A 26,259-nucleotide genomic window follows, 5' to 3' on the forward strand; every position below is an offset into this window, starting at 1 on the left:
TGTCGTGTAACAAAAAACACAAACTACAGGGAAAACTATTTATTTTTTAAAAAAATGACACGTTCCAAATCTAAACAAAGTTAAATGTTTAATAGCTGTAGGGTTTTATTCTATGAAGGAGACCGACTGAACATTTACTGAGAAGAGGTTGGTGGATGCACACTACAAACAAAACACACACACACACACACACATCTCTGAACATGAGTTACAAACTGACCCCATGTGACGACCTAAACATGTCTACTAGCAGCAATAGTTATTTACACGTATTACAATTAGCCATCATTACATTTACTTTCAACATTTTGGATGCAAATATTTGAATGATAGTGGAAACGAAGATAGTAATTTAAAAATGTTTCTATGTTGCTTCATGGATCCATGTTCAGAGAAGTTTGATATGACAAACTGTCTTCAACAATAGTGCATGAAATAAAACCAGCCCACCAAATCTGAGTAGCACTTCACTAACCCTTACAGTTAAATCTAAGGCATTTCTGTGAAGTTTAATTTTCTCCTGGAAATGAAGCCATGTCACCTACTTAGCAATTTGACTAACAGGACCAGATTGAAAAAATGTAACCAGAACATAAAAAATGCTACCGGATGGAAGAATGAATTACAGCTTCATGGTGTCCATGTAAAATAGAAGTTGGGTAGATAAGTGGACGACACCTGCCATTTTTATATTTCTTGGAGTTCCTACTTTTTACAGTCATTTAAACAACAACCAGATTTTGGTTTGAAATAGTTCCCTTTTAATGCAGCAATTGTACTAACAGTTAATGAACCAGACATGAATGTGTCAGTCAGAAAGCAAACAATTCTTATCAAAGATCAAATCAGTGAGCCAGAATGTGAAGTCATTGTGAGGTGATCACTTTCATGACGGAAGGGATATCTGGAGTATTGCATTTGTAAGGACCATAAATTAATTGCATAGATCGTCAGACCTTGGGAGTGTTTCCAAACACTGGACGGAGGAGTTGGAAGAAGTGGACACAGTACCAGCTGTGAACAGCCATGAGACCTACTGTTGTTGGTTATTGCCTGTGACCCATGTACACAAACTGAATCTACGTTTCTCTGGCAGGATGAGGTAAGTCGAGGTATTGAGCAGGTATTTCTCTAACATTGTTCCCAAATGCTTGGGGAACAACTCTGTATCTGAACCTAGCATATGTAACTATCAGGAGTAGTGCCAACATACAGAACTGAAATGTCTTTAAAAAACATTGAAGCATCTGACAACAGAACAAGAGAAGTATGCACACTTAAAAACAAATCACTATTTCAAAAAAAGATGAAAACATCTATTTCACACTATGTGAAGCACACACACTATCAAAAATAAACACACAACTTCTTTGAAAAACAGGAAGACATCTTAAACGTATTAAAACTGAATTAAAACAAAACAAGAAAACCTTTAAATAAGAAATGTAAAAAAAAACACGAGGGTGAAAAACAGAAATGCAGTACGTAGGTAGAAGTAAGTAAGCAGATGCAAACACAAAACAATGGCCAGTATTAAAATGGCCATAATAAACCTTGATAGTGTTTTCTGATGGAATAACAGAGCCACACTTTAGCAGTTGTTTTCCATGTCCATAACAACATCTAATTCTTGCTTCAGAAACATTTTTGGGATGTTGTGGAGAATCAGCTTCCCCTCATACAAAAAACACAGCAATACATACATTGCATTGTTCAGACAATTTTGTATAATATTGTTATTAAAAGAACTGAAGCATTACTAGACTGATGATAGGAAATCAAAAGAAAGCCTAAATACATTTAAATCTCTTATTTACAGGCAGCTCTGTGTGAGATGTAAGAAAACTTTGGAGTGGAGCAGCTCATCTTCCTGGGAATAATCTCTGGAATGCTTTAATCTAGCTCTTTAAAATAAATCTTCCTGTGAAATAATCTCTACATGTTGTCTTTTTTGTTATCTTATGATTGTCTGCAGCTTTATCGAGATTGTTGGAACTATAAATTATTTGAAGAGCCAAAAAGAAGCGAGACCACCTCAGGTAAGGTTTCATACCTGATCAAATTGCTGTTACTTTGAGAGACGTCTAAAGCGTGAGCTTCTGGAAATACTTCTCCTTTTAGCCTGGAGAGCCCTGTATTTATACATTTGCATCAGTCAAACTAGGACACATGAAGCAAGAAGCACACCAAAACAAAGAGTTATGTACAAAAAGGCAGGTTCAAAGCCTGAAAGCATCAAACTAACAAAGTAAAATCGGCATGTCTTACAAAAAAGTGAAAAAAACATGACTCAAAATAAAACATGGTGTTGAAATGGTGTTTTCCTGGTTTCATTCTAGCTCCCCGGAGTATTATTCGAAAATAATATAAAACTTTCAAGCATTGACTGTGAGTATCTGTGTTTGACTCTTTTCTTGACCTATATCAAAATAGATGCATCCTTGTTCTGTTCTTCCATTGCCTGCCATCCTCCAGCCGGGGTTGTTTGAAGTTAAAGAGTTTGTTTTAAAATATGAGTTTGTAGAAAATATATATTTTGTTGTCCTTTCTGTGTAACAGTCCGTGTTCCTCCCGAGTGTCTGGTGCCATACGTTCAGAGTCGTGTGCAGAGTTTCAGCACTTTGGGCCCCTTGAGAGAGCAACTCCGGCTCCAGGAGAAGATCTGACAAACAGTAACATCAAAGTGAAGCGAACATTTATTTTTGGATTAATATATGTTCACATACACAGACACAAAACAAGCAAACAACAACTGATTAAAACCCACCTCTGCCACCTCTTCACTTGTTATGCTGGTAGGTGTAGGCTGCGTGTTCTGTGGCTGTCTCTATGGCAACAGGTGGCTGGACGGCACTTTCCTGAGGCAGGAAACAATGATTAATGTTTGTGATTATTTAACATAACACTTAAACTGTTCTCGTGAGGACAAATATAGGTTGTTACCTCAACTGAGATGTTGGCGGAAGGCACTTGGGTGTACTGGGGGATGTAGGTCCCCTGCATAGACGTGTTAGCAGGCATGTACTGCAGGAGAATAGAGAGGATATGACCATTAGACATGGAAGCTACATTGGCGGTAACACTGTCAAATTAAGCTGTACTAGACCCGATGTATAAGCAACATTACAACTTGGTTTATCAGCCAAGGTAGCAAAGCTTAGCTGAAACTCAAGATAACATTCATCGGATTTTAACTCATTTGATTTATCTAATTTGCCAAATAAAAGTCTTCTTCATTATATGGATTCGGCAGATCTATAAAAAGAGTCAGTGAATCCTCAGGAAAAGTTTAGATTATTGCTTTTCTCATAACCTTACTATACACTTATGTAGGTGTCTGTTGATTGTGTTTATAGGTTTATACATATTTCTATATATTATTGTATTTTGTATTCGGGATTGTTGGGAAACGGTATTTTGATTTCTCTGTCTGTACACACAAACTGAAAGATTGACAATAAAGTTGACTTGGACTTTCTTGCATAACACAATCATAGACTGGTTAAACTATCTAACAGCTGAACATCAGCTAGCTAAATGATGAAGGTTCTGCTCTGTACTGACGGTGCCGCTGCTGCCCATGGAGAGGTGGCTGAGCTGCTGCGCCAGGGGCCCCATCATGGAGGTGGGCTGGATGGACATGGCGTGGTCCATTCCTGGCGTCAGGACGGCTCCCTATAAGGAAAACAAATACAGCAGGGTAAGCAGTTGCCGTTAAAATAAAGACACCGTTAGTCAGACAGACAGAGTGTGAAGGCAGCAGAATATTAAAATGCTTCTCCTGCAACAAAAACAGGAAGGAAGGCTTAAAGAAACCTGATACTCACTGCGGGCGGCATGATGTAGGACTGGTGATGTAGCCAGGATGGGTTGTGTACCTGTAGGAACAAGAAAAACATAAATAGTTTCAAGCAAAATAGAAAATAGTCAAGAAAAGCCCCATGCACTGTTTTAAAGATTTCAAGCATTTTTGGCCACTCGTGTTTTACAGTTTACAGGAATTTGACAGCAGGCCTGGGTTTGATTAAGCCACAGTTTAACATCTTTAAAACATATATTTGATTACCAAACAAAAAACAGACAGCATAGATATTGCCAAATTTCAGAATGTGAAAAAATAGTATAAAAACGTAGTTACAAATACAGATATAACATACATACAAAAATGTGTCTTAGTTACAATTAGATTGTATGCTTCTTTTATGTTCAATAACTCATTTCTGAAAAACTTATGAGTGCATCCTTGTGCACTGTTTATTGAATCAACGTGTCGGTTATTTGACAAAATTGTATGACTGTAAGTCAATTAAGAATGTCTTTTGTTAAGGACAACTTTAGTTACAATATATAGATTTTGTATTAAAGTCAGCAGTCAAGTTGACAAAGAGAACTGTCCCCTTAGGTATATTCAGGAGAAACAAGCTAAGCTTCTAGGCATTGTTTTTGTTTGCCAGATACGAGGATAGTAAGTTATTTTTCACAGAGGGGAAAGAAAAAAGGAATGTTTAGCATCTCAACTAACCAACAGCCCAGCTCTGAGGGTCTGAAAGTACCTGGTAGGTGGACATAGGTGAATGCATGTATGGGGAGAGGGAGGTGGGCCCCATCATCCTGTTGGGGGCGATGCTGTATGGAGAGGAGTAGAATCTGAAGAAAGAGACATAACGTTATTAGTCACCACAACATGGTCGCACTCCCTCTGGGTTTTAAAGGGTTTGTCTTAGTAGAAGTACTGACCCGTTCTGTAAGGCTGTGGTGGGGTCATAGGTCAGAGTCATTCCTCCCTGCAGAAAAGGGACAAAGGAATGTGTCACAAGCAAAGTTGCATACTAAAGTGTTTCCACAGAAGACATTAACACTAAGAAATAAACTCACAGTGTCGCCATCTCTCGCCCAGGGCCGGCCGTTCTGCAGATATTTTCCTTGGCTCTGACGCTTCTTCTGGCCTCCGTCAGCAAACTTACACAACAGGGGCTCTGGTGGCACTGGACCAGTGAGAAAATATGATGTTATTTGAAGATAAATATTCAGTACACTAGTAATAAAATGTTATGCTGTATGAAAACATATATTCAGTGCCAAGTAAGAGAATATTACTTGTTGTGTATTATAAATACTATACTCTTTCTTCCTATTATTTCTTAATAATGCTATATTCAAACAAGATGTCATATAAAAGAAACCTCACCTGGAATTCCAGGAGGAGTCTTGATATATTTTCCATTGAAATGTTGGATGATAGCTTCACATTTCTCTGTTGACTCCATCCTATAGAAAAATAATATACAAAATTATTATTTTGTTAACAATAGCAAGTTACAAGATATCGTGCTGAGTCAATATATCCAGTTGGAGATTGGCTACCCTCACTGGCCACCAGAGGGCTCACTCACCATGAAAAATACTGAAACTGGATATTTTCTTCATGGCTCGTGAGGCTACGCCATCATTAATCAATTTGACCAGCTGTCCTAATACATGTAACTCAATAACCAAAGCTTTTAACCTGGCAAAGCCCACTCCTCTGCTGGTTCCGTTGGCGTCACGGAGGATTCGGGTGGAAATGGCCTGGTTGAAGGGCTTCAGCATGCTCTCCAGCTCCTGCTCGTCCATGGACATTGGCAGATTGGAGATGTATAAATTGGTGGGGTCCTGCTCTTGTTGCTGAATGGAGAAAAAAAGCCACACGGTAATTAATGCACGATGAAATTGAGCTGACAGAGCTCTTCTTTTTCCTGCATGGCAGAAACCCAAATGAATTATGATGTCAGGAGCCCTTCAACAATCAAGGGCCACACATTAGCTGCCGGCTAAAGGGAATTGATATAGCGTTTAGAAAGTGTGTAAGGTGTCTGATATTTAGAAGGGTGGCAAGACAGTTGAAAACTGTCTGAGAACGACAGTGGAGTGTCTGGAGTTGATATCAATTTAATTTTGGCGTGAGGTCTAAGGAGAAAAGAGAAATTCAGAGATGGTGGAGATAGTATTGGCTGGACTTCAGCTGAACTAATTTCTCTATTTCTGCCTCTACTTTTACTCTTCCAACTTTACTTCTCCCTGCTTATCTCTCATACTCCATCACCCCACGTTATGCCCAAAAGGGTATCACAGGCTCATTATGAGAGACTAGCCTCTTTTTTCAGGATCCAGGTATTGTAATATCAAAGCATAATTACATTTCATATGGCTCTTCATCCATGGATGATTTAAAATGATGATGTGCTCTCGCTTGGTGGAGAATCATAGAAGAGACATTTTGGAAAGAGACCTTTGGAAATGATCTGAAGAGCATCTAAAGCATTATGCTATCATCGTCCCCACAAGGTTAACATTGTCATCCTGTTTCCTAGGTCATGGTAATATTGTCGCTTGCATTCATGCAGTAATATTCATGGAGTAATCCCGACCTTGAATGCAGGCATGAGGCCAGCACCGTCGGCTTGCATAAATCAGGCATATTATGCAGGTTTTTGAAAACTGACTTGGTAATTATTAATGAACAACATGAAAGAAACTCCTAGAAGTGCTTCAGTTTAGTTTTGTGCATTTGAACTATTTTGTAGGCTTCGTATTTCCTTTCTTTCTAACCCTCCTGCTGAAAATTAGATTTGAACAACAGCATCTTGTAAGATAACCAATCTGTATCACCCTCTAACCATAATGCATATTCATTATCTCAGTGCAGATGTGATTAAACCTGTAAATGCAGTGTGAATTAATTTTCACCCCATGAATAATGCATGCAATAGCTGCGACCTGTGCTGAAGGTGATTTCTCCTTCACCTCCCTCCTCCTCTTCCTCCTCCACAGCAGTGTTACTAGGAGATGAAGCTCGAACCCATGTGAGCAAAGAAGACCTGCTGTGTATTTCAACTGCAAATGAGTCACAATGAGTCAGAGAGAAATCTGACTCAAACATAAGCCTCGCTGTAAACCCGGAGAGAGGAGGTGAGTGAAATCAAGTTGTGAGCAAGAAGCCGTATGAGTGTCAGTGATCCAGCTTACAGGGAGATCAGCTTTCCCAGGGTGTTGGTGGTGTGCGTGTGCGTGACTTGTTTGTGTGTGTCATAATCCGTTTGAGGCAAGGCTGGTGAAGTGCGTGTGTGTGTGTGTGTGTGTGTGTGTGTGTGTGTGTGTGTTTGTGGACAGGGCGGCTGGCTGGGCACAGGGCCCTGCTGACTGGGGAGCTGCTCAGACACTGAGTCAGATGCCACCAGGGAGAACACACAGGTCCTTTGTACAGGGGGCAGGGACACACTCCCCCAACACCGTCCCCACTATGAAGCATAACATGCACATGCACACATCATGTACACGTGCACACACATACCTGGTTGCATCCATGCACTCTTGTTTGTGCACACTTATTCTACAGTGCAGTAATACCCATAAATACACTCATTTAAGCCTACACCAAGGGCACCGCCCAACACAACACACACACACACACCACACACACACACACACACACACACACACACACACACACACACACACACACACACACACACACACACACACACACACACACACACACACACCACCACCACACACACACACACACACACACACACACACACACACACACACACAGCACACGACACCACACACACACACACACACACACACACACACACACACACACACACACACACACCACACACACACACACACACACACACACACACACACACACACATCACACACACACACACACACACACACACACACACACACACACACACACACACCACACACACACTCACTCACATTCACTCACTCACTCACTCACTCACTCACTCACTCACTCACTCACTCACTCACTCACTCACTCACTCACTCACTCTCACACTCACACTCACACAGAGGCTTAATTGGCTTATATTCCTGAACCGTGGCACAAATAACAAAAAACATGGGGAGAGACGACAAGTTGGAGAAAGAGCTTGCGACAGCTCTAAAAGAGACTTTTATAAGCAGCAGATAAGACAGAGGAACAACCACTCTTCTACTGGTTAATAATTCAGCAATTCATTTTTTATTTATAATTAAACCTTGAACTTTTGCTTAGTCACTGTGAACATTTGGGAAAGTCGGATTTTCATGTGCTTATACTTTTACTCCCCACACATTATTTGATTAAAGCCAAAATGAAGTCGTAAGCAATGAACTCTAAATATTAACATCTCAAATGGTGTTTTTACCTTGGCCATCTGAGCCTGCACTCCTCCCGCCTTCAGCGCTGTCACTGCCTTCTGAGCTGAGCCCGAACTGTCAAAGTCAACAAAGCCATAGCCTGCAGGGAGCGATACATACAGCAAGACATACACGTTATGACAATGACATGCATACCGCAGGACTCTGTGGACACAGGCGTGTAATGTGAGCTCATGAAGCTCTTATAGTAAGATTGAATCAGAAAAGACAGCCAGTTAGGTTTGGACTGTGCTTCTTCACATATAACGTTTTACAACACACAATACACACCTGTAAGGTACGTATAGTTGTGAAGCTTAACAAAGTACACCTTTGGCAACGAAATAAAGACTTTAAATAGCTTTATAAAGAAGAAAGAAGTAGCAATGTGGTACCTGCAGAAGAGATGGAAACTATTTAGTGTTGCGCTGATGTAAGTTTCACCTTTTTGTGTTGTAGTGAAATTAAGAACGTGATAATATAGGGTGGTATGAACTTATTTACTGACTATATTAAAGTAATAATCTAAAAATTACAAAATGGAAAAATGCCTGCTGAGGCTTATCCTAATTGAACAATAGGAACTGATTGGAAGTCAAACATAAATAAGTTACACAAAGGGAGAACGTTTTTTAAGAGGGAGAGGAATTTACAAATTGGCTTAACTGACTGTCATAACAAAAGTAATGTAAATGAAACTTTGGCAGGCATTTTTCCTGTAAAATGGTTGCAGTCAAACAAATTGTGAAAACCTCAGACAGTTGTCAAAACAAATGCTACAGAACCTCTGATTCCTTTCCAAGCCTTTGTGTCTTCCTGTGACTTGGGGAGTGTTGGTGTTTCTCTGTCTGAAGTTACATGATTGTAATTTTAGTCTTTATATAACAATTTACTTGTACCACTTCTTGTACCACAATTGATTTGAACCTGCTGAGGCCTTTCCTCTGACCTTTGCACTTGTTGGTAGTCTTGTCCAAGATGGCCTTGGTGGACACGATTTTTCCATACCTGAAAAAGAGTAAGGTTCACACTCAATGACTGGACTGCACTGTTTGCTGAAAATAAAGCCTGGTTTACATTCAATATTAGTATTGCAACATAGCGTGGTTTCTATCTAAACTCAACACACCCTATGGGATTGTACTCCATGATGACTGAATTATAATTCACCTGACAGATTCAATGCAGTGACACTGAATACAATTACACCATCTTATAATAAATGATGTGCATAGGGAAATCTTTAGAGAGGAGGTGGGACATAAATTAAATGAAATAAGAATAATGTCACGTGGGTTTCTGCATGCTAGAAAACTATAGATTTCCCATATTTTATTTATTCCAGGTCTCACAAAGATGTCAATAGGGATCGTAACTCAAAGGGAATCCAACATGACGTGAACATATAGTAAAAATAAATCCCTCTGCTGCACTTTCAGATTGCTTCATAATTGTACTATCAATACAAAAACCCTGCATTATCCATCCAGCTGGCCAGCTAAAGACACTGCAGATGCATAGGATAGTCCCTGGTTTAGGCAAATGCTTGTGTGCGGCAGAGTGTCTATCGGTTCCCATCTCTCCAGGCATGTGCATGCAGTGTAATCTGATATGCCTCTCCTTGGCTGTCCTGTCCAATGCTGGCTTCCAGCCATACTCTCATTCTACTAACCAGCCTCTCAGCAGCGCTCTGCCCTCCACTGGGTCTTAGTGCCTCTCACAAAGCAATCCAGCTTTCATTCACTGACACTGCACCACTGCCACATATAATCCAGGCCAAAAGAGTCAATTTTTAAATATACTCGATTAGTAGGGATTAGGCAATGACCTGCTAAAATGTTATTCTGACAGTTAATCTCTGGGATTACTAAAAATTGGATATTAAATTGTTCTAAATGATTTAAATTATGAGATTTTCATCGAAGTTCGACTTTCTCTTCCTGCTTGGTATGTCAATCCACTGAAGCATGTTAATACTCAGTGGCTTTAAATAACCTCAAACGTTCTGTTTATCTTCATTCTTGGGTCTTATCTGTGTTTATCCCCTTCATAAAACCTCTTCGATATGTTCTCCATTTTTTTTTTCTTCCATAGACATTTTATTATGTCACTATTTCATGGAACATTTCTGATTGTAAGCCATAAAATGCCACTAAATTGTCTTAGAATAGTTTCAGATGCATCATTACTGGGCGCACAGCAATAACACCAGTCCAAGATTTCACATTATTTCTAGTATTCAAGCCGTCAGTTCTACTCACTCTACTCTCCTGCTTACGAAGTTGAGATAGCCGTTTAATGAATTGCGCTCAGAGGTCTTTGACTTTGTGATGCAGAACCATGTGCAGAACGCAGAGAGGGGCTTGAGACTCAGCCATGCGTGAGGGAGCATACTCCAGCCCCATGTCCATCCATGGTCAACCACTAGATACAGACTAGGGCGGCAGCGAGGCACCCAGAGAAACTACTGCAGGGGCCGGAGATGGAGAACCAACCCCCATCACGTCCTCTCATCCCTCGCTCCCAACACAGTACATCTCAGAGCGAGCATACAACAACTCTGAGTGTGGGGGAGGGGAGCTTTGGGTGTGTTGTGTCCTGAAACCATGCACACATTTGCTGTTCTAACTTGAGTTAACTAAGTCAAATTGTCTCCATCACTTGTATTCCCTACTGCTTTACATCCTCATCGAAAAGCATTTCCCCAATTAACTATTATTGGATACAGTATCCTCTCTCAGTCTAGTTTAACTGAGAGTTACATTGGCTCTAATGTGTTCTGCTAAAAGGCACATTTCATGCAGTGATTTTATCTGCTCTGTAAAAGCAGAAATTTGAGAACTACCCCTACAGAACACCACCTGACACACAAACCCTGAACTCCATCCACTCCTCCCCCTCTGATTCTCTCCATCCACCCCCTTCAGCCCCCCTTTCTGCTGTTGCCCTTGTTTGTCTTTCCCTTTCCCCTGGGCTCGCCGTTTCCTGTAGGGTTGGGCAGCCTCATGTGAGCCATATCTTCCAGACAGCTGTAAAATAGCAGGCCTCTCCCTCCCTCTCTCCCTTATTCAATCCCCCCATTTTCCCTCCTTTTCTCTCACTCTGCTCTTCTGGTCCTCATCACCAGGCTCCAGAATTCAATTACGTGAGCCCAGACCATTCATCTCAGCCCTACTTGTTGTGATGTCCTTCCACTGAAAGCCTTACAAACATATCAGATGGATTGGATGATGCCGTTGTTTGATGTGTGACTACATGCTGCCCACAACAGAGTTTTCAAAGACTCACTGATGAGCAACATGAGTGGGTTATTTATAGTGCAAAATATGACAATGAATGAGTAGAGCATAGTATTATTCACATCATACTGTTTGATGCTAATCTACAAGACTTAAACACAGAGGAGAAATAACTTATGTGGGAGCAAGAGGAGACATACAGAAAGGATTAGCGTGAGAGAGGGAGACTAAACATTCTGTACCTAGTTGTTGGAAAGTCTGTGCTGAGCTGTGCCAAAGTGAAAGGGCTACATTTGCTGCCAAAATGATTGTTGGTTTTTCCACAGGGCCACTAGATGATGGGCTTTAAAACACGCGGATGAAAATGTGGCCCTCTTATTCGCTCCAGAAATACCTGCTAAGGCTTAGGCAGGTAAGGAGGAAATGCAATACTTGACGCATTCAGCCAGTCAGCCATCTAACCATGCAGCCTGAACTCTGTTCTATCTTAATCTAGTCTGCAGCTTTAACCTGGTTAATGTTAGCAGCCAGCATACAGAGAGAGAAGTATTGGATGTGCATGTGAAGTTGGAGCAATTGGTATTTGGGTGACTTACGGCTGGCAGAGTTTGACTAGATCCTGGTCGGTGGTTCCTGGGTGGAGTCCGCGGATGTACAGGTTGGTTTTGCTCAGCTGCTCTCCCCCACTGCTGCAGCTGCTGCCATTGCTGATGGAGGTGGTGTTGCTATTGTTGTTGTGGTTGGGGCTTGGAGGAGCCATGTGATGGTTGGAAGGGGACACATACGTCTGCTGGAGAACAAACACAGGGCATAGTAAGATTTGGTATTGTTCAAATAACACAAAGCAGATGTTAATTTAGTTACATGGAATTGAATGTATACGCCAATGCAGTATCTTTCTGGATGTGGAACAAGAAAAATCATTGAAAGGTCAAACATACAAAATATCTTTGCAAGTTGGTGTGATGATTTGTAGACAATCAATCAATACATTTTGTTTGTACCATGTATTCATAAGGTACAATTCCAGTAAAATGTTATCCCAAAAGTTCATTCAATTTTTGTATAAAAAGAGTTAAAATGTATTCATGGTCTACAGGCTCTTAACGTGCCCTGTTTTGAGATGGAAATCATATAAATCAGCCACTACAAGGTTATACAGATACTTCAAACATTTACTGGTAAAATTAACTGAACTCCTCTACAAGCAGCGACATGTAAACTGTAATACTGTTTAAAATAAATGGTTGGAATTAAAGTTGCTTCGCTCCACACTGCTACAAGAGAGGCTTTTATGTTGTTGGATGAAGCTGGACTTTTTTTCATTGGGAGCATTTGAAACAGTTCCAATCCAAACTGTTCACAGGGAGAACTGTGGATTATCAACCGTAACCAGGAAATTGTTTCCGGACAGAAACTTTCATATTGGCTTTTTTAGATTACGTTTTTCAGTGCTTTGAACAGCAACAAAACTAACTCAATTTAACAGTATTGTCTGTATTGTTGGGGTGGCAAAGCTCTGTGTGGCTACATACTAAATGCTTTTTGAATGACTTGAATGAACTGGGACATATGAAGTATTCTGAAGGTCACATATATTTATCCCAGTCTGCCTACTGTATACATCCACAATGTTATTTGTGTGCCTGCTGTTCTCAATAATCGCATTAAAAAATCTTTGAATACTACAAAACATGGAATAACTAAAACTGGATGTCAAATGTCAGCTAAGTTTGGCCTTGGTGTTGCCTTCCTGCCAGTGCTGGTGGATGAGGAACTGTTTGATTAGTAAGGGTCAGCAGGCTCTGCCCCAGGGAACAATGGGATGGGTTGTTGGACACCACAAGGTCAGCACTGGACCACCAGCTTATTAACAGAGAGGAAGCTGTCAAAAGACTGCTAGAATCAAGCTAATGGTCAACTCTCCAGTACATATGTTCTACCCAGCTAGCACATGTTGTATTTGGGAAACACTATAAAAACTATAAAGTAACAACACATTTTAAGAAACTAACAATTGAAAGTTAAAAAAAATACATGAATTTATTTTTCAAACTCACTATGGTTGCAGTATAATTCCTACATTGTTGCAACATTCAAATCAATTCTGATATTCTTCAATTAAAATTTGGTATGAATGTGATAACTGAAAATAACATTAAAATATAAATATGACATCAACATTTAAGGAAGAAGGAAAAGGCAGTAAATAGCCGAACATCTCTGGGCTGGAAGTAAAGAAAATCAACCAATCATGAGTATGCCAACATACCACAACCAATCAACTAACAGAGCTGTTGCTATTCGCGTTTGTATTGGTTACATATCGAGTCAGTCAACATCAGAGGTCAATACAAAAATTCTACAACAACGCTAACTAGATATCACGGAAAGGGCATGAAGCTGCATTAAATTAAAAGTAACCAGGTTTGTAAGCACTTCATTTTTGCGATGAGTTATATATAAACTCACAAAGGTGTTCACGAGCTTTGACATACTGTACTTGTGCAGAAGAAACATTTTGAACATTTAGCGTTAGCTAGTTAGCTGGATGTCATGCAATGGAAGGTAGCTGCAGTTTTTAAAACGAACGTAATAGCCTACGAATGATGGAATTATCCCTGGGAAATCTCAAACTTTGTCCCACATAAAGTTAAACTTTAAGCCCTTACCTCATCTTATAGTTTAAGGAAACTATCAAGACTTTAAAACTGTGTTTCCGAAAACTTTCTGATAAAATAAAGAATCAAATACACTGAGTTCACTCTACATGAATATGAACATTAAACCGTGATCTAGCCAGCTGATTATCTACAGGCAATATAACTAGCAAAATGTACATTTTATGCAATATTTCCTAATACAAAGTCATTTTTACCTGACAGCTTAACACCGACTACAGGTTAAATGTGTACTCTGATAACTCGTATTACTTATGAGTTTCATATGTGTAAAATAACTAACTAACATTACTAGCAACAACAATAACTCTTGCTGCTTTATTTATCCAAATTACCTGATTGGCTTCCTGATGTTTTCCAAAGTGTCTAGGAATCAGCCTTCAGAACTTACTCCCTGTCTTTTTAGTCAAGCTTAGAAAATCACAGTGACTCACAGAGCCTATTCATCTCAGCCCTCTTCTCTAATCTCCTTCTCTTCTAAGCATCAATAGCACACTGTTTGCTTTTCCACAATCACAGCCTCTTCCTGTGCTTTCCCTTGCCTTCACTGTAGGTGGCCCGCACACACTATCAGGAGGGATGCACCTGCAGAGTCCTGGTGAGATAGGATCTGACTGGAGACCGAGTCCGGGCCCTAGCCGGGCTACTGAGGCCTGTCTAATTAGGATCTGAGCTTGTTAGCGGAAAACACTAATCCCTCTCATGTGCTCTCTAGTCAGAAGGTAGTGTCTCATTAAGATCGCTCTGCTAGGCTCCTTCTGAGGAAAAGATGGCAGTGATTCAGATCCACACCTACTCCCCATCTGCCTCAGAGCCCAGCTCCAGGTGTTTCACCACCCATGTAAGGTAATGCCAAATACAGGAAAATGTGCATTCAGAACAAAAAAGAGAAAGTTGTTAAGTGTCTTAAATGTGCATGATAGAAGATAACTTTTTTTTAGCTTTTAAGGTTGCAATTCTGTTCCGTTTGTCTGTGCCCATAATCTGACCTCATCTTTCTGATTTCCTTCCTACTTTTTACTTGTCAGTCCACAGCCACACACACTTTTCTTTACACTGTTCTTGACATGCACCACAGTGTCATCTCTGAACATTCCTTACATTCCTCTGAAATTCCCAAATGTTTATGTTTCTCTCCTTAAAGTGAACGGACATGTTTTTGATTTAAGATTATGGATCAAGCTCTCATCGTTAAATTGAACTACATTCCTGAAGGCACAGCTCTCTGGGAACTGATACATACAGGAAATCTTCCTGTACACATACAACATGTGCACATGTACAATTAACAAATGACATGATAAATGGATAGAAAATGAGATGCATTACTTCTATGTATAATAACAAATTATTCCTATTCTGAACAATTTATGCTCAGTTAATTCAAGCAAATGTAGTACTTACTGTACAGAGAAACTAGACATATATATTTTTATATATATATGTAGAAAGAGTCCTCACATCCTAATTAATATCAGAGACTATGGAGTATAGTTGCAGTAAGATGAATTGGCTCTTTGTATTATTTTTACAGTTGTGAAAGAAGTGTAACTACAGTAAATGGTCAACAGCGTGATGCAGAGAGAGGCAGTGTGCTCGCAGCAGCAGCAGCAGCTAGACTGATGAGGTGATTACAGTTGGGGGGACAGAGGTGATGCCTGTAGGCAGTGCAGGTGACTCAAATACTTTTTCATCCAGGATAGAACAGTGAGTGCCAAGTGAGGCAGGGTGTATGCATTTAACTCTTAAGCTATAGCTTAGATACTAGTCTGGTTGTCTGACGCATGAAAAACAAAACGTCTCTCTGGCAACACAAATATTTTATGCAACTGATAAGGAAAATAATGCAATTAAACAATCTAACAAAATGTTCTTAAAGGTCACATATAGTTCCCATCTAATTATCTTTATCTCTAGGGAAATAATAAAATCAATTAAAAAAGAAATATTAATGTAATACTAGCAATTAGTTAAAATCGATTACGTTTGCTTACTTTCAACATAACTGCACTTTCTATAATCATACCATAGCATTTAAAAAATGCACAAATTAACAGTCAAAGTCATAATCTCCATATTTAGAAAACAGTAATCATGCTATGCAAGAATATTTTCACAAATACATTAAATATTTAATCTTGAATGATAAATATACAAAAGATTAAGTCCTACCTGCTTTGCTAGAGAAACTTTAAAAGGCACTGTGGAAAAGATCATAGTGTAACAGAATACAAAATATTTATATTATATCCCTGCAGCTGCAAGAAAAAAACGTACAATGTGGAATAAACCAAATCAGAAAATTAATGAAAATCCTTGGCGTCCTGTGGCTAAAAGGTAAGAACTCTCCTTGCACTCCTTCTCCAGTCTCAGTCCAGTTTTATTAAAAACAACAGAAAAGTCTCTACAGACGACTAAAAACGTATTTTTCAACAGGTATCCAACACCCTGAAGACAGCAGAGATTCGTCAGTTAGGAGGAATGTTCAGGCTCTGTTCCGTGTGAACAGAACCACTGACAGACAAGAAATCAAGGTATGTGAAACACACCGGGGAGAAAGGAGAAGGACGCGGGGAGTTAATCGAAAGCAGAGGAAAGGGGGGATGTCTAAATCCTTTTCTTTTTCTCCGCCCTTTTTCTCGTAGTAAAAGACACAGACCAGGGGTTAGCACTTGACGTTGGATTTACAAGTCTTTCCTCTGTGTGACTTTGGCGCTCTAACAATGCAAAATGTGTAGTAAAAAAAAACATTTGTGTGTGTCTTCTTTCAAGGAAAAGGTTTGAGTTTGCAGAGCCCCTCTTGAAATGAGCACATTGTCTGAATCCAGGATTCCAGGAATTCCAGGTCATTAATCTGAGCAATCTGAATTCCTGCCAGCCGCAAGGCAGGGAAGGGAATAACACAGGGAAGGAGGGAGGTATTTGATTTCAGTATTGTTCTTGTGTTTTTCAAGAAATGTTGAGTCAGGCGTCGACATACACATTCAAACACATTTTGGCATGAAACCTTAGTAGTTTAACTATTTATTTAAGAATCACAAATCAAAATGCTCCAAATCCTATACATGACTAATACGTGCACTGTTTGTGCACACAGTCTTCTGTGATCTTGTAAAACCTTTATGCTAGAATAAAAACAAATCTATATAGTCTACACTACAGGAAAGGTGGTTGAACAATGTCACACCATGAATTATTCATAGGAGAAGACAATCTGATCAATATAAGACCTTATATATTGATCCAGCTCTGTTGACAATGCTCTATAACTGATCTGCACATCCCATACAGCCACATATGTTACATTAGTCTTATTACATGGGCTCTGTAACTTTCCTCTTTTCCATAGTGCCATGCAAAACCCACTCAGTCATCATTAGAAGGACCGAAGGGGTGGGGCATATGGGTACGCGTAAAAGAGGAAAAAAAGACTTCGCTAACTTCTGGGTAATTCAATGAAATATGACCTAAACATTACGCAGTTGATTCAACCCCCACGCATTCACATTAAAGTCGAATATAGTAAGCGTTTATTAGCTTATTCGCAGTCAAACGAGCATCTACAGCGCATTTATAAGCGGTTCTCTGCGTGCAGGCTAGATGTAGGAAGGGAAGAGCGAGCCTTTCGGGGAAAAAACGAAAGCAAACTGTTGTAGTAATATCCAGGCAACAATGTAACGGGACCCGTGTTAGTTTGTACAATGTGGCAACAAAATTAAAAAAGCTCAGAGCAACAGCAAGTAAGAGAGTTTAAACGTCGCCTGTGATCCACTTTCAAGGACACTGCAGCTTAAACAGCCGAGCAGCTTTTAACTGAAGGGCTCGAACAGCACCGCATCGAGAAATGACTGACTGTTAATGAAAAGGAGAGGGTAAAAGTAGGCTGTGTGTGTTCTTATTTACCTTCTTGATGATTGTGCCGGTGTAGCCGTTGTACGGGTTGAATCCTGTCCTTGGCGGCACAGAGAGCAGCATTTTTACGCGGCGCTGTGTCCGGAGGAGCGGAGAGCCGAGCAGTCAGCTGACGTCAGCCGGGGATATTCAACCGGGAACAGCGGTGGGGATTGGAGTCGCTCTTCGCAGCACTTTGATGTGCTCTACACACTCTACACTGGTTATATGATATTGTGTGTCATATCTCACTTTATCTCAGGGTTTTATGCCTGCAAGCCTCCTGTCCAACATTTTGAGGGTCATAAAGGAAATAAATAAAAGCTAGAATGATAAAATCCCACTGTACAAGTAATCCAAGTCACCCTGGATAATTTAGAATCTAATTTTTTTTTTTTGATTGTCCCACATGGATACAGCACCAAGTAAAATGTAGACTCTGTATTAAACCCACTTTAGGAGAAGTGGGTAGCTATTATTATTATTATTATATATATATATATATAATAGAGCGCCTGGGGAACAATGTGGGGGTCGGATGCAGGGCCGGCCCTACACATTATGATTTGGTGTCCCCCCCCCCCCCTCTATAGAATATATAAAGCAGGGGTGCCCACACTTTTTCAGCTTGGGAGCTACTTTTAAAATGACCAAGTCGAAGTGATCTACCTACAGGGCCGCCCCTGCCCAAAATTATGTGGTAAAGCCCTGTGTGTCGCGAGGGGGTGGGGGGGCGGGGGGACTGCGAGCACCGGAACCTCGAAGCGGTGGAGAAACTGTGGCGCGCTTACACTCATTGTGCCGCATTTGCGCTTCAGATGAGGAGGTGAGGCCCCCCTTATACCCTTTCTTTAATATAATTGTATACATTGGAAGGCTAACTAGATAATCAGCTCGCCGGTGATTTGCAGCTGGCGCGGTTGACCGTACATACGTGGTGAACTGCGTGTTAGAAAATATGAGATTTCACACTGGCTTACCTGTACGGCAATCAAGTGGCAAATGCCATAATAAGGATGGATGCTAATGCCAATGCAATCTACCCACACTACCCGGTCGATCGCGATCGACGTATTGGGCACCCCTGATATAAAGAATAAATGAAAAATCTCTACAAAAGACCAATACACTACAAAAACTGAAACGTATTGACATGTTGGTTGTATACATAAAGAAGGTTTCAAATGTATTCATTATTGTAGAACATGTTCTAATTGGGGTGTGGACGTCACATCCTCTAGGGGGGTCCGGGGGTATTCCCGCCCGGAAAGATTTGTTTAACATTTTAAAGTAAAATGCTTCATTCTGGTGCACTTTGAGCAGTATTACTAGAGACTAGATCTAGGGGGCACAACTCTAAAACACCCATATGAAAAAGATCGGTTTACATTTTAATAATCAAATAAGTATGTGAACCAGGGCAGTTTCTTCCTATAGGCGGACTGTGCGGATGCATAGGGCCCCCGTGGCCACTAGGGGGCCCCCAAGCTGAAAGTCCAGGTTCAGCCTCAGTATATTAGGGTTAGGGTTTTGGGAGCACAGGCTCTCGGGTCAATATTTTGTGTAACTCCTGTAGTAAAACCAATAAAAGTTTATAAAAGTCCTGTTTGGTCTGGGTTAAAAATGTATTAAAAAATGGAATAAAAGGGATAAAAGAGAGCAGTGGCTGCAGCACAGAGCGTCAGTGTTGGGTGTAACGCGTTACAAAAGTAACGGAGTTACAGTAATATATTACTTTTTGCTGTAACGAAGTAATGTAACGCATTACTAATGAAATATGGGTAATATATTACCCGTTACAATGCTCAGTAACGCAGTTACAACACGTTTTAACCCGAAATTAAATGGTGTTTTGTTTTTTAAGAATGTACTAACATAGCGAGACATTCCGACACCAGAGGCAAATTGTGCGGGTAGATTAGTAAACCTGGTGTTTACCCTTCAGGCTTCGCGTCGGGATCTTCGGGGCAGTTGAATGTTATGCACCCTCTATTCAAAAAAGAGAACGGAGCGACAAATACAAACAACAAATTGTGGTGCGCGTGACCTGCTCCGCTGCGCGTGCATCATTTCCAAAGTGCTTCTACAGCAGTGACACACATCTGATTTGTGGATAATCATTTATACAAAAATGGTTAAAGCAACCATCACTAAACGCCAGCAGCACTGCATCTACTGCAGACAGTAGCAACAGGTCAGATGGGGACATCACGATACCCTCCGTTGTGGACACTAACTTACTCCCGCCTGACTCGCCGGCCCCGGAGCAGCAGTCTTCGTCGCCCGAAACTACACCACCCCTCTGCGGCCCGCAGGTGCCAGGATATCACGGCAAAACAGAGCCTGCCCAGGTATATCTAAACAAGTACCTGCCTGTACAGTGGGGTAAGGCGGTCATTTTGCAGCTCGTGGTATAAAAATAGACAATGGCTAGAATATTCATGTGAAAATAGGGCCATATTCTGCCATGCCTGTAGAAATGTTGGGTTAAACATAATGCATACAATAGCACAGATGCCTTCACCACGAATGGCTACAAAACTATCTCATATCCCAAGCTTATCAACGAGCTATGTTGCAGCTGAAATGTTCTCCAGGTCACAAAGTCAACCTCACATGATGACGTGATACCAGTTTTCAAGCACAGTAAATATTCTCTTCCCAGAGTATATGATGGGACCAAGGTGATGATGTAGTACATGGTTTTAATAATACTTTTGCTTTTCAATGTTTGCCATTTCAAACCATGAGCTGGTTCAAATCATATTTGCCTTGATATACAATATCTTCTCATTTGTTTTATCAGTACAGTTTTGAAGCTTTTGTGCAAAAACAGTCTTTGCCACAGTCTACTTTGGACTATATAAAATATTTCAGGATTGCACTTTTAACACACTTGAAATGTTCTCACTTGCTTGGTTTCAAAACATAACAAATGCCATAATCTGTTCATTGGGGACCATCAATGCTATTTTTCATTGCTGTTGCCAGCCACTATTGCTCATGTAAACCTACTACTGCTGCGCCCCCTGTAATTTCAGAGGCACCCTGAGTCATTTTGTTCTGGAACCGGGCCTGTACACGGCCATATACTAAACACACTACAGAGCCCATTCCGTGTCCTGTTATTGTTTACTTCCTGTCTGCCTTCTTCTGGTGATTTATCTGACGTCCAGCACTCCGTCTTTTAACCTCTTTCCCTGTCTCTTTCTTGATCCTCCTTAGCAACCTTCATTATAGTCCTTGACAGTGGTCTGTACTACTGTATTAACAACGTGTCACATGTTAAGAATTTAAGATCAGAATCGAGTATTCAACTAAGCCGTGTAATACAAGTTGTTAGTAGCCTTAAGGGCCTACACAGTTGTTATTCTATACCACATTGCCCTTCACTGGATGTATAATGAGCTGCACTAAACTACATTTTAGCATTTAAAATACCTAGCTATTCTTTTGCGGTTATTTTTGTGAAAGTAACTAAAAAGTAACTAAAGTAGTGTAACTCATTACATTTCAGAGACAGTAATATTGTAATGTAACTTATTACTTTCAAAAGAGAGTAATAAGTAATAAGTAATATATTACATTTTGGAAGTAACTTGCCCAACACTGCAGAGCGTATGCGGCGGGGTTAAAACCTGTACTCCTGCCCCCCCGAGGGGGTCTCCCCCGGTGGGGTGTCCGAGGCTGCGTCCCACAGCATCTGGTAAAAGACCTGGTAAGTGGGTTGAAAAACATCTGGACCGAGGTTGTCTTTGTTTAAAATCGGCATGCAGGTAATTAAATAAGTGCTTTTAAAAATAAGTGCTGGTAATAAAAATCACATCAACCCAAAATGTTAAAATATGTATAACATAAAACAAATATGTAAAATATAAAATACACACGGGTTAGTGGGCACACAGGGAGGGGAAATATCTTAAAATAAAGTCAACCAAGTGTCCCTAAAAGTGTTTAAAACCCAGGCCGAGGTCTAGAGAGGTGGTGCAGGTGAGACATGGGACACGCCTCGGATGATGTTTAGAAATACTTTATTAAGGGGTTATTTCATTCAATGGAGGCTCCAACATCCATTTAAAAATGGAAAGTAATAACTAAAATATAAATAAAACAATATAAACAATGTTTAAATAGGAAACGGGGGATTAATAATATATAAAAAATAATAAAATATATAATCTCATTTGGAATCTAATGACATAAGAAAACATGCAATACTCAGTATATTAGAGTTAGGGTTAGCAATGATAGCAAAGCTGTGGCTTGTGTTTTTGGAGATCAATAAAGTCCAAATCATCGTTGGGCTGTCAACCAATCAGTGACGTCTAAGGAAGATGAAACAAGTAAATTATACATTGTTGAGAAAATGCTGCATCTCTTGCATTTATTGACGTAGAGGAGCCTTATTGTTTACCTTTTTAATTACTTTTGTGTAAGTTTCAATTGCTTGGTTTTCGTGAAATTAGCCTGTTTTCCTCTTAAAGTGTAACAGATTGATGCATCTCCACAGATCATCTTAAAGGCTTCGGAATCCCCCCATTGTAGTTAAAAACTGTAAAAACTAGGGCCCCCAAACAGCATCTTGCATAGGGCCTCCAAACAGCTAGAAACGACCCTGATGTGAACATAACCAATAACCTTCCATAGCCAATAACAAATAAATGTAACTTATCTTATTTTACCTAGTTAACATTTATTTATGCATTTTTTTAAATATCTCCAGTTTTAAACGATTTGGTTACTGTCCTATAGTATACATTGGAATGATTTCAAACCTGTTGTTATTTATCCTAATAATTATAAAGGTGTGCCTTGGAAATATTTGTTTACATAAATTGTGACCAAACCGTTTGAGACCCACTGAGATAACTTGGACTAAAGTGAACTATCTAAACACTTGAGTCCTTTACCTCACTGAGCTTTAGTTATCAGCCTCAATCCAACAACAATCCGCGGTACCAATGCGCGCTCTCTCTCTCTCTTGCTCGCTCGGAGGCTCGCTCGCACTTTGGCTGTGAGCTGCGGGAGCCTGATAAGTCAACATCCCCCACTTTCATCATTTACAGCGCCCATCGTACAGGGCAAATGCAAAATGTTGCCGCCCGGCCCGGGGTGCAAAGGGTGTTTACTTTATTCAATTATTAATGTAAATGTATTATATCAAGGACAGAAAATTAGGCAGAATAACATTTAAAAAATAAATAATTTTTATATATTTTTGATTTTTTTTCTCCCAGCGCAGCACCCCTCCAGATCTGGCGCCCTAGGCGACCGCCTAGTTCGCCAGTGCCAAGGGCCGGCCCTGGTCGGATGCCTTGCTCAAGGGCAACTCGCCCATGCCAAGGAGCTAAACTGGCACCTCTCAAAGTACCAGTCTACACTCCGTACTTGCTCTGTTTGTTGGATTTTGGTAAACAAATGCAGAAAAGCAGATATTTGTACAAGTCAGCTTGGGAATTGTGATTGTGAAATTTGTGCAAAAGCATCATGTTTACCCAATCAGTTGATACTCTAAGCAGCTGTTTTAGTGTAAATGAGCTCCAACTCAGGAGATGATAACTCACCAGAAGTGAAAAGGTAGCCTGCTACTATTTATAAGCAGACATAGTTAATTGAAACCTGGAAATGACTTCTAACAAATGTGTACGGTTTATACTGAAAAAGGCGGCATGGAGGTCAGGTTGATATGTTTTTTGGTTCCATCCTGGGCTCCTCCAGAGTTTCCTTGAGACACTGAACCCATAACCGGTCGTGATGAGCAGGTTGGCAGCTTGCATGGTAGCCATCAGTCATGTGTGAATAGGTGAATGTTTGGATGCAAAGTTTGGGGTTGTCAGTACATCGACCATGTTGCATATATTTTTCCTTAATTCCCTTATTGGAATTGTTATTTGAAGTTAAAGGAAAGTTAACAGAATCAGTTAATATTTCTCGAAAATAGTTTTCAGAGAATACACTATATGAATATAGATGTAGAATGGTAAAATAGTTACTATTTAAAAAAAGTTATGAAAGCTTTAAAGTAAACAAAATAAAAATGTAAAAAAGTGAGATTGTTTGATTTCGGCTATTGCTAGCGTACTCTTTCATTTTGGCTTTTTTTTCAAACAAGCACAATCACCTAAGATTGGAAAAGCCTTGAAATGGCACACTAAACAAAGACCATTTATCCATAGTAATCTTCTGAATACAGTAAGAGAGCAACAGCACATTTAGTGTCCTAATCTAGTTATGTTATTATGTTACGGTGTGCAGGAAGCAGGACCCAAATGCAGATTTAAGTGACAAAATAATTCCTTTATTTCAAGGCTACAATATTCAGAGACAGAACAGAACACTCACCGCAGTTTACTCGCAACACAAGACGAACCGACACTGAACACAGGAAGAGACAAGACTAAATACAGGAAGGGGTAATCACAAGACGAGACACAGCCGGGCAGGGGAGGAGAAACACAAGGACCACAGGTGAAAACAATCAGACAACTAGACACACCAGGGAAACTAACGACGGGAGGAAAAACACAGGAAGAAGGACCAGACAATATACAAGGATGAAAATACCCATAACCAGACATACAAAACTACAACACAGACAGATCCTAACACATTAAGCTACTTTTTTGGAATAAAATCTGAAAGTAATGCTTTCCTGAAAAAATACCTTATAGTCGTTATGGTAGTTTATTAGCCTATTATACTGGAGCTTCAAGTGGATCCAGCTATTTCTTATATCACTTCCTATGGTTTTACTGGGAATGTTAATGGTGGAAGATATGTCTGCAACTCTGCCAAAAAAATCTCTTAAGAAGATGAACTGTTTAACTAAGTCAGAAATGATCTTACATCCCTTCACTTTTGTTTTAATTAGTTGTCAAGCTTAAAGATGGCCCTCATCATGTGAATTCAAATTGTGTTTTCATCAACAGAAGTTGCCTGGCAACTAAATCCCATGACCATTTTGGTTGTCTAGCGTACCCTGACTGATGAGCACTCAAATGTGTAGAAATTGTTCATTCAGCCATACAGTGTGCCATAAACTATACCTTTTTTGACATCACATTTGCACAATACAATTCAGCAGCACAGAAAGAGCGGAAAGGCCTTTATACTTATGTTGGTCTGGAGGCACAAGAGATTTCATCCAGATTTCATCATGACGGTCTAGTCAGACAGACAGAAGAGCCTCAGCTGAATTCCTAATCTGTGTCCCTCCCTCTTTCCGTCTCCCCCACACACAATATCAAAACGTAATGCTTTGGTTTTATTCACATTAAAATAACAGTATTCATATACGTTACTCTCTATTGCCAGTTTTTTGACACTTTTTCAAGGTGGCGATTTTCTGACCACAATAAGCTCCCTCTGAGTTGTTCACTCCCCCCGTTTAATCTATGCAATGTTTTGATATGTGTGTTAAAGCCAGATTGGCGTGAATTCCGCAGAGCTCAAGGACCGTTTGGGGAGTGACTCAACACTGTGAACTCACCAGTATCGGGAATAGCAGGGCCTTCTGGGAGTATTGGGTTTTTGGATAGGGTTTCCTCCACTATTGGATAACTGAAAACAATCTTATGGGATTGCAAATGTTTAATAGCATTTTGTTGATCAAGCATTTTAATCTAGAGGTGCAAAGTCGGTGTTCTGGTTGAAAAAAAATAATAGAACACCTTCATTATCTACAAGTCTAAGAAGCCTGTGAAAATGTCATGCTGAACTTTGTGTCGGACTGGGGCTCTGGCTAGTGGGTTGTGTGGGGGAGGGTTACAGATGGGGGAGAAGTGAGTTGGGGTGAGTGATGAGGGGGGTTAGGAGAACACAGGCTGCTGGTGCATGTTCTGCATTCCTCAGGTGTTGTCAGCATAGCTTTCTCAGTAATTACCTCTCTGTGAAAACATGCACAAAGCCACACTTCACTAGCAGGCAGCAACCAAGAGAAGCTGTTAGGGTACATGTCAGAGACAGATGGGAGTACATTTATATTCTCATTTAGGCGTAATATGAGTTGAAATGGTTATTTTTCAAGAGATTGAGTGTGCCAAAGTAATATCTGTTAAAAGATCACAGGCATGGCGTACTTCATGCATGCAGTGTAGTTACAGATGCACAGTGGGGCTGTGTGAGAGACAGGAGTTTGATTTATGCAGCAATCCATCTTCTCTCAAGGATATTGGAAGGTTGGGTAATTATTATAGCCAAGCAGACCATGGTATGTTTATCCAGTGGTGTGATACAATCGTACAGTTGCGGAA

The 26,259-nt window shown here is 40.2% G+C and overlaps 1 protein-coding gene across 6 annotated transcripts; it reads right to left on the reverse strand.

Moving 5' to 3' along the window:
• Window positions 1–24: 24 nt before the first annotated feature.
• rbms2b (RNA binding motif, single stranded interacting protein 2b) lies at window positions 25–24,372 on the reverse strand. 6 transcript variants are annotated; one of them, XM_034209057.1, is made up of 14 exons: window positions 24,350–24,372; window positions 12,032–12,225; window positions 9,146–9,204; window positions 8,205–8,296; window positions 5,507–5,664; window positions 5,189–5,268; window positions 4,876–4,985; window positions 4,738–4,784; window positions 4,554–4,647; window positions 3,828–3,878; window positions 3,565–3,675; window positions 2,944–3,024; window positions 2,768–2,858; window positions 25–2,662 (listed from the first exon to the last, which is right to left on the reverse strand). In XM_034209057.1, exons 2-13 carry the CDS (start codon window positions 12,193–12,195, stop codon window positions 2,781–2,783), a joined length of 1,125 nt encoding a protein of 374 aa, XP_034064948.1. In that variant the 5' UTR covers window positions 12,196–12,225; window positions 24,350–24,372; the 3' UTR covers window positions 25–2,662; window positions 2,768–2,780. The 6 variants fall into 6 exon arrangements, with proteins under 6 accessions (XP_034064948.1, XP_034064945.1, XP_034064943.1 ...); XM_034209054.1 differs by lacking the exon at window positions 24,350–24,372 and adding an exon at window positions 18,020–18,191 and having other exon boundaries at window positions 2,768–2,843; XM_034209052.1 differs by lacking the exon at window positions 24,350–24,372 and adding an exon at window positions 18,020–18,191.
• Window positions 24,373–26,259: the final 1,887 nt, after the last annotated feature.

The sequence above is a fragment of the Gymnodraco acuticeps genome, unplaced genomic scaffold (genome assembly GCF_902827175.1).
Source record: "Gymnodraco acuticeps unplaced genomic scaffold, fGymAcu1.1, whole genome shotgun sequence".
Lineage (NCBI taxonomy): Eukaryota > Metazoa > Chordata > Actinopteri > Perciformes > Bathydraconidae > Gymnodraco > Gymnodraco acuticeps.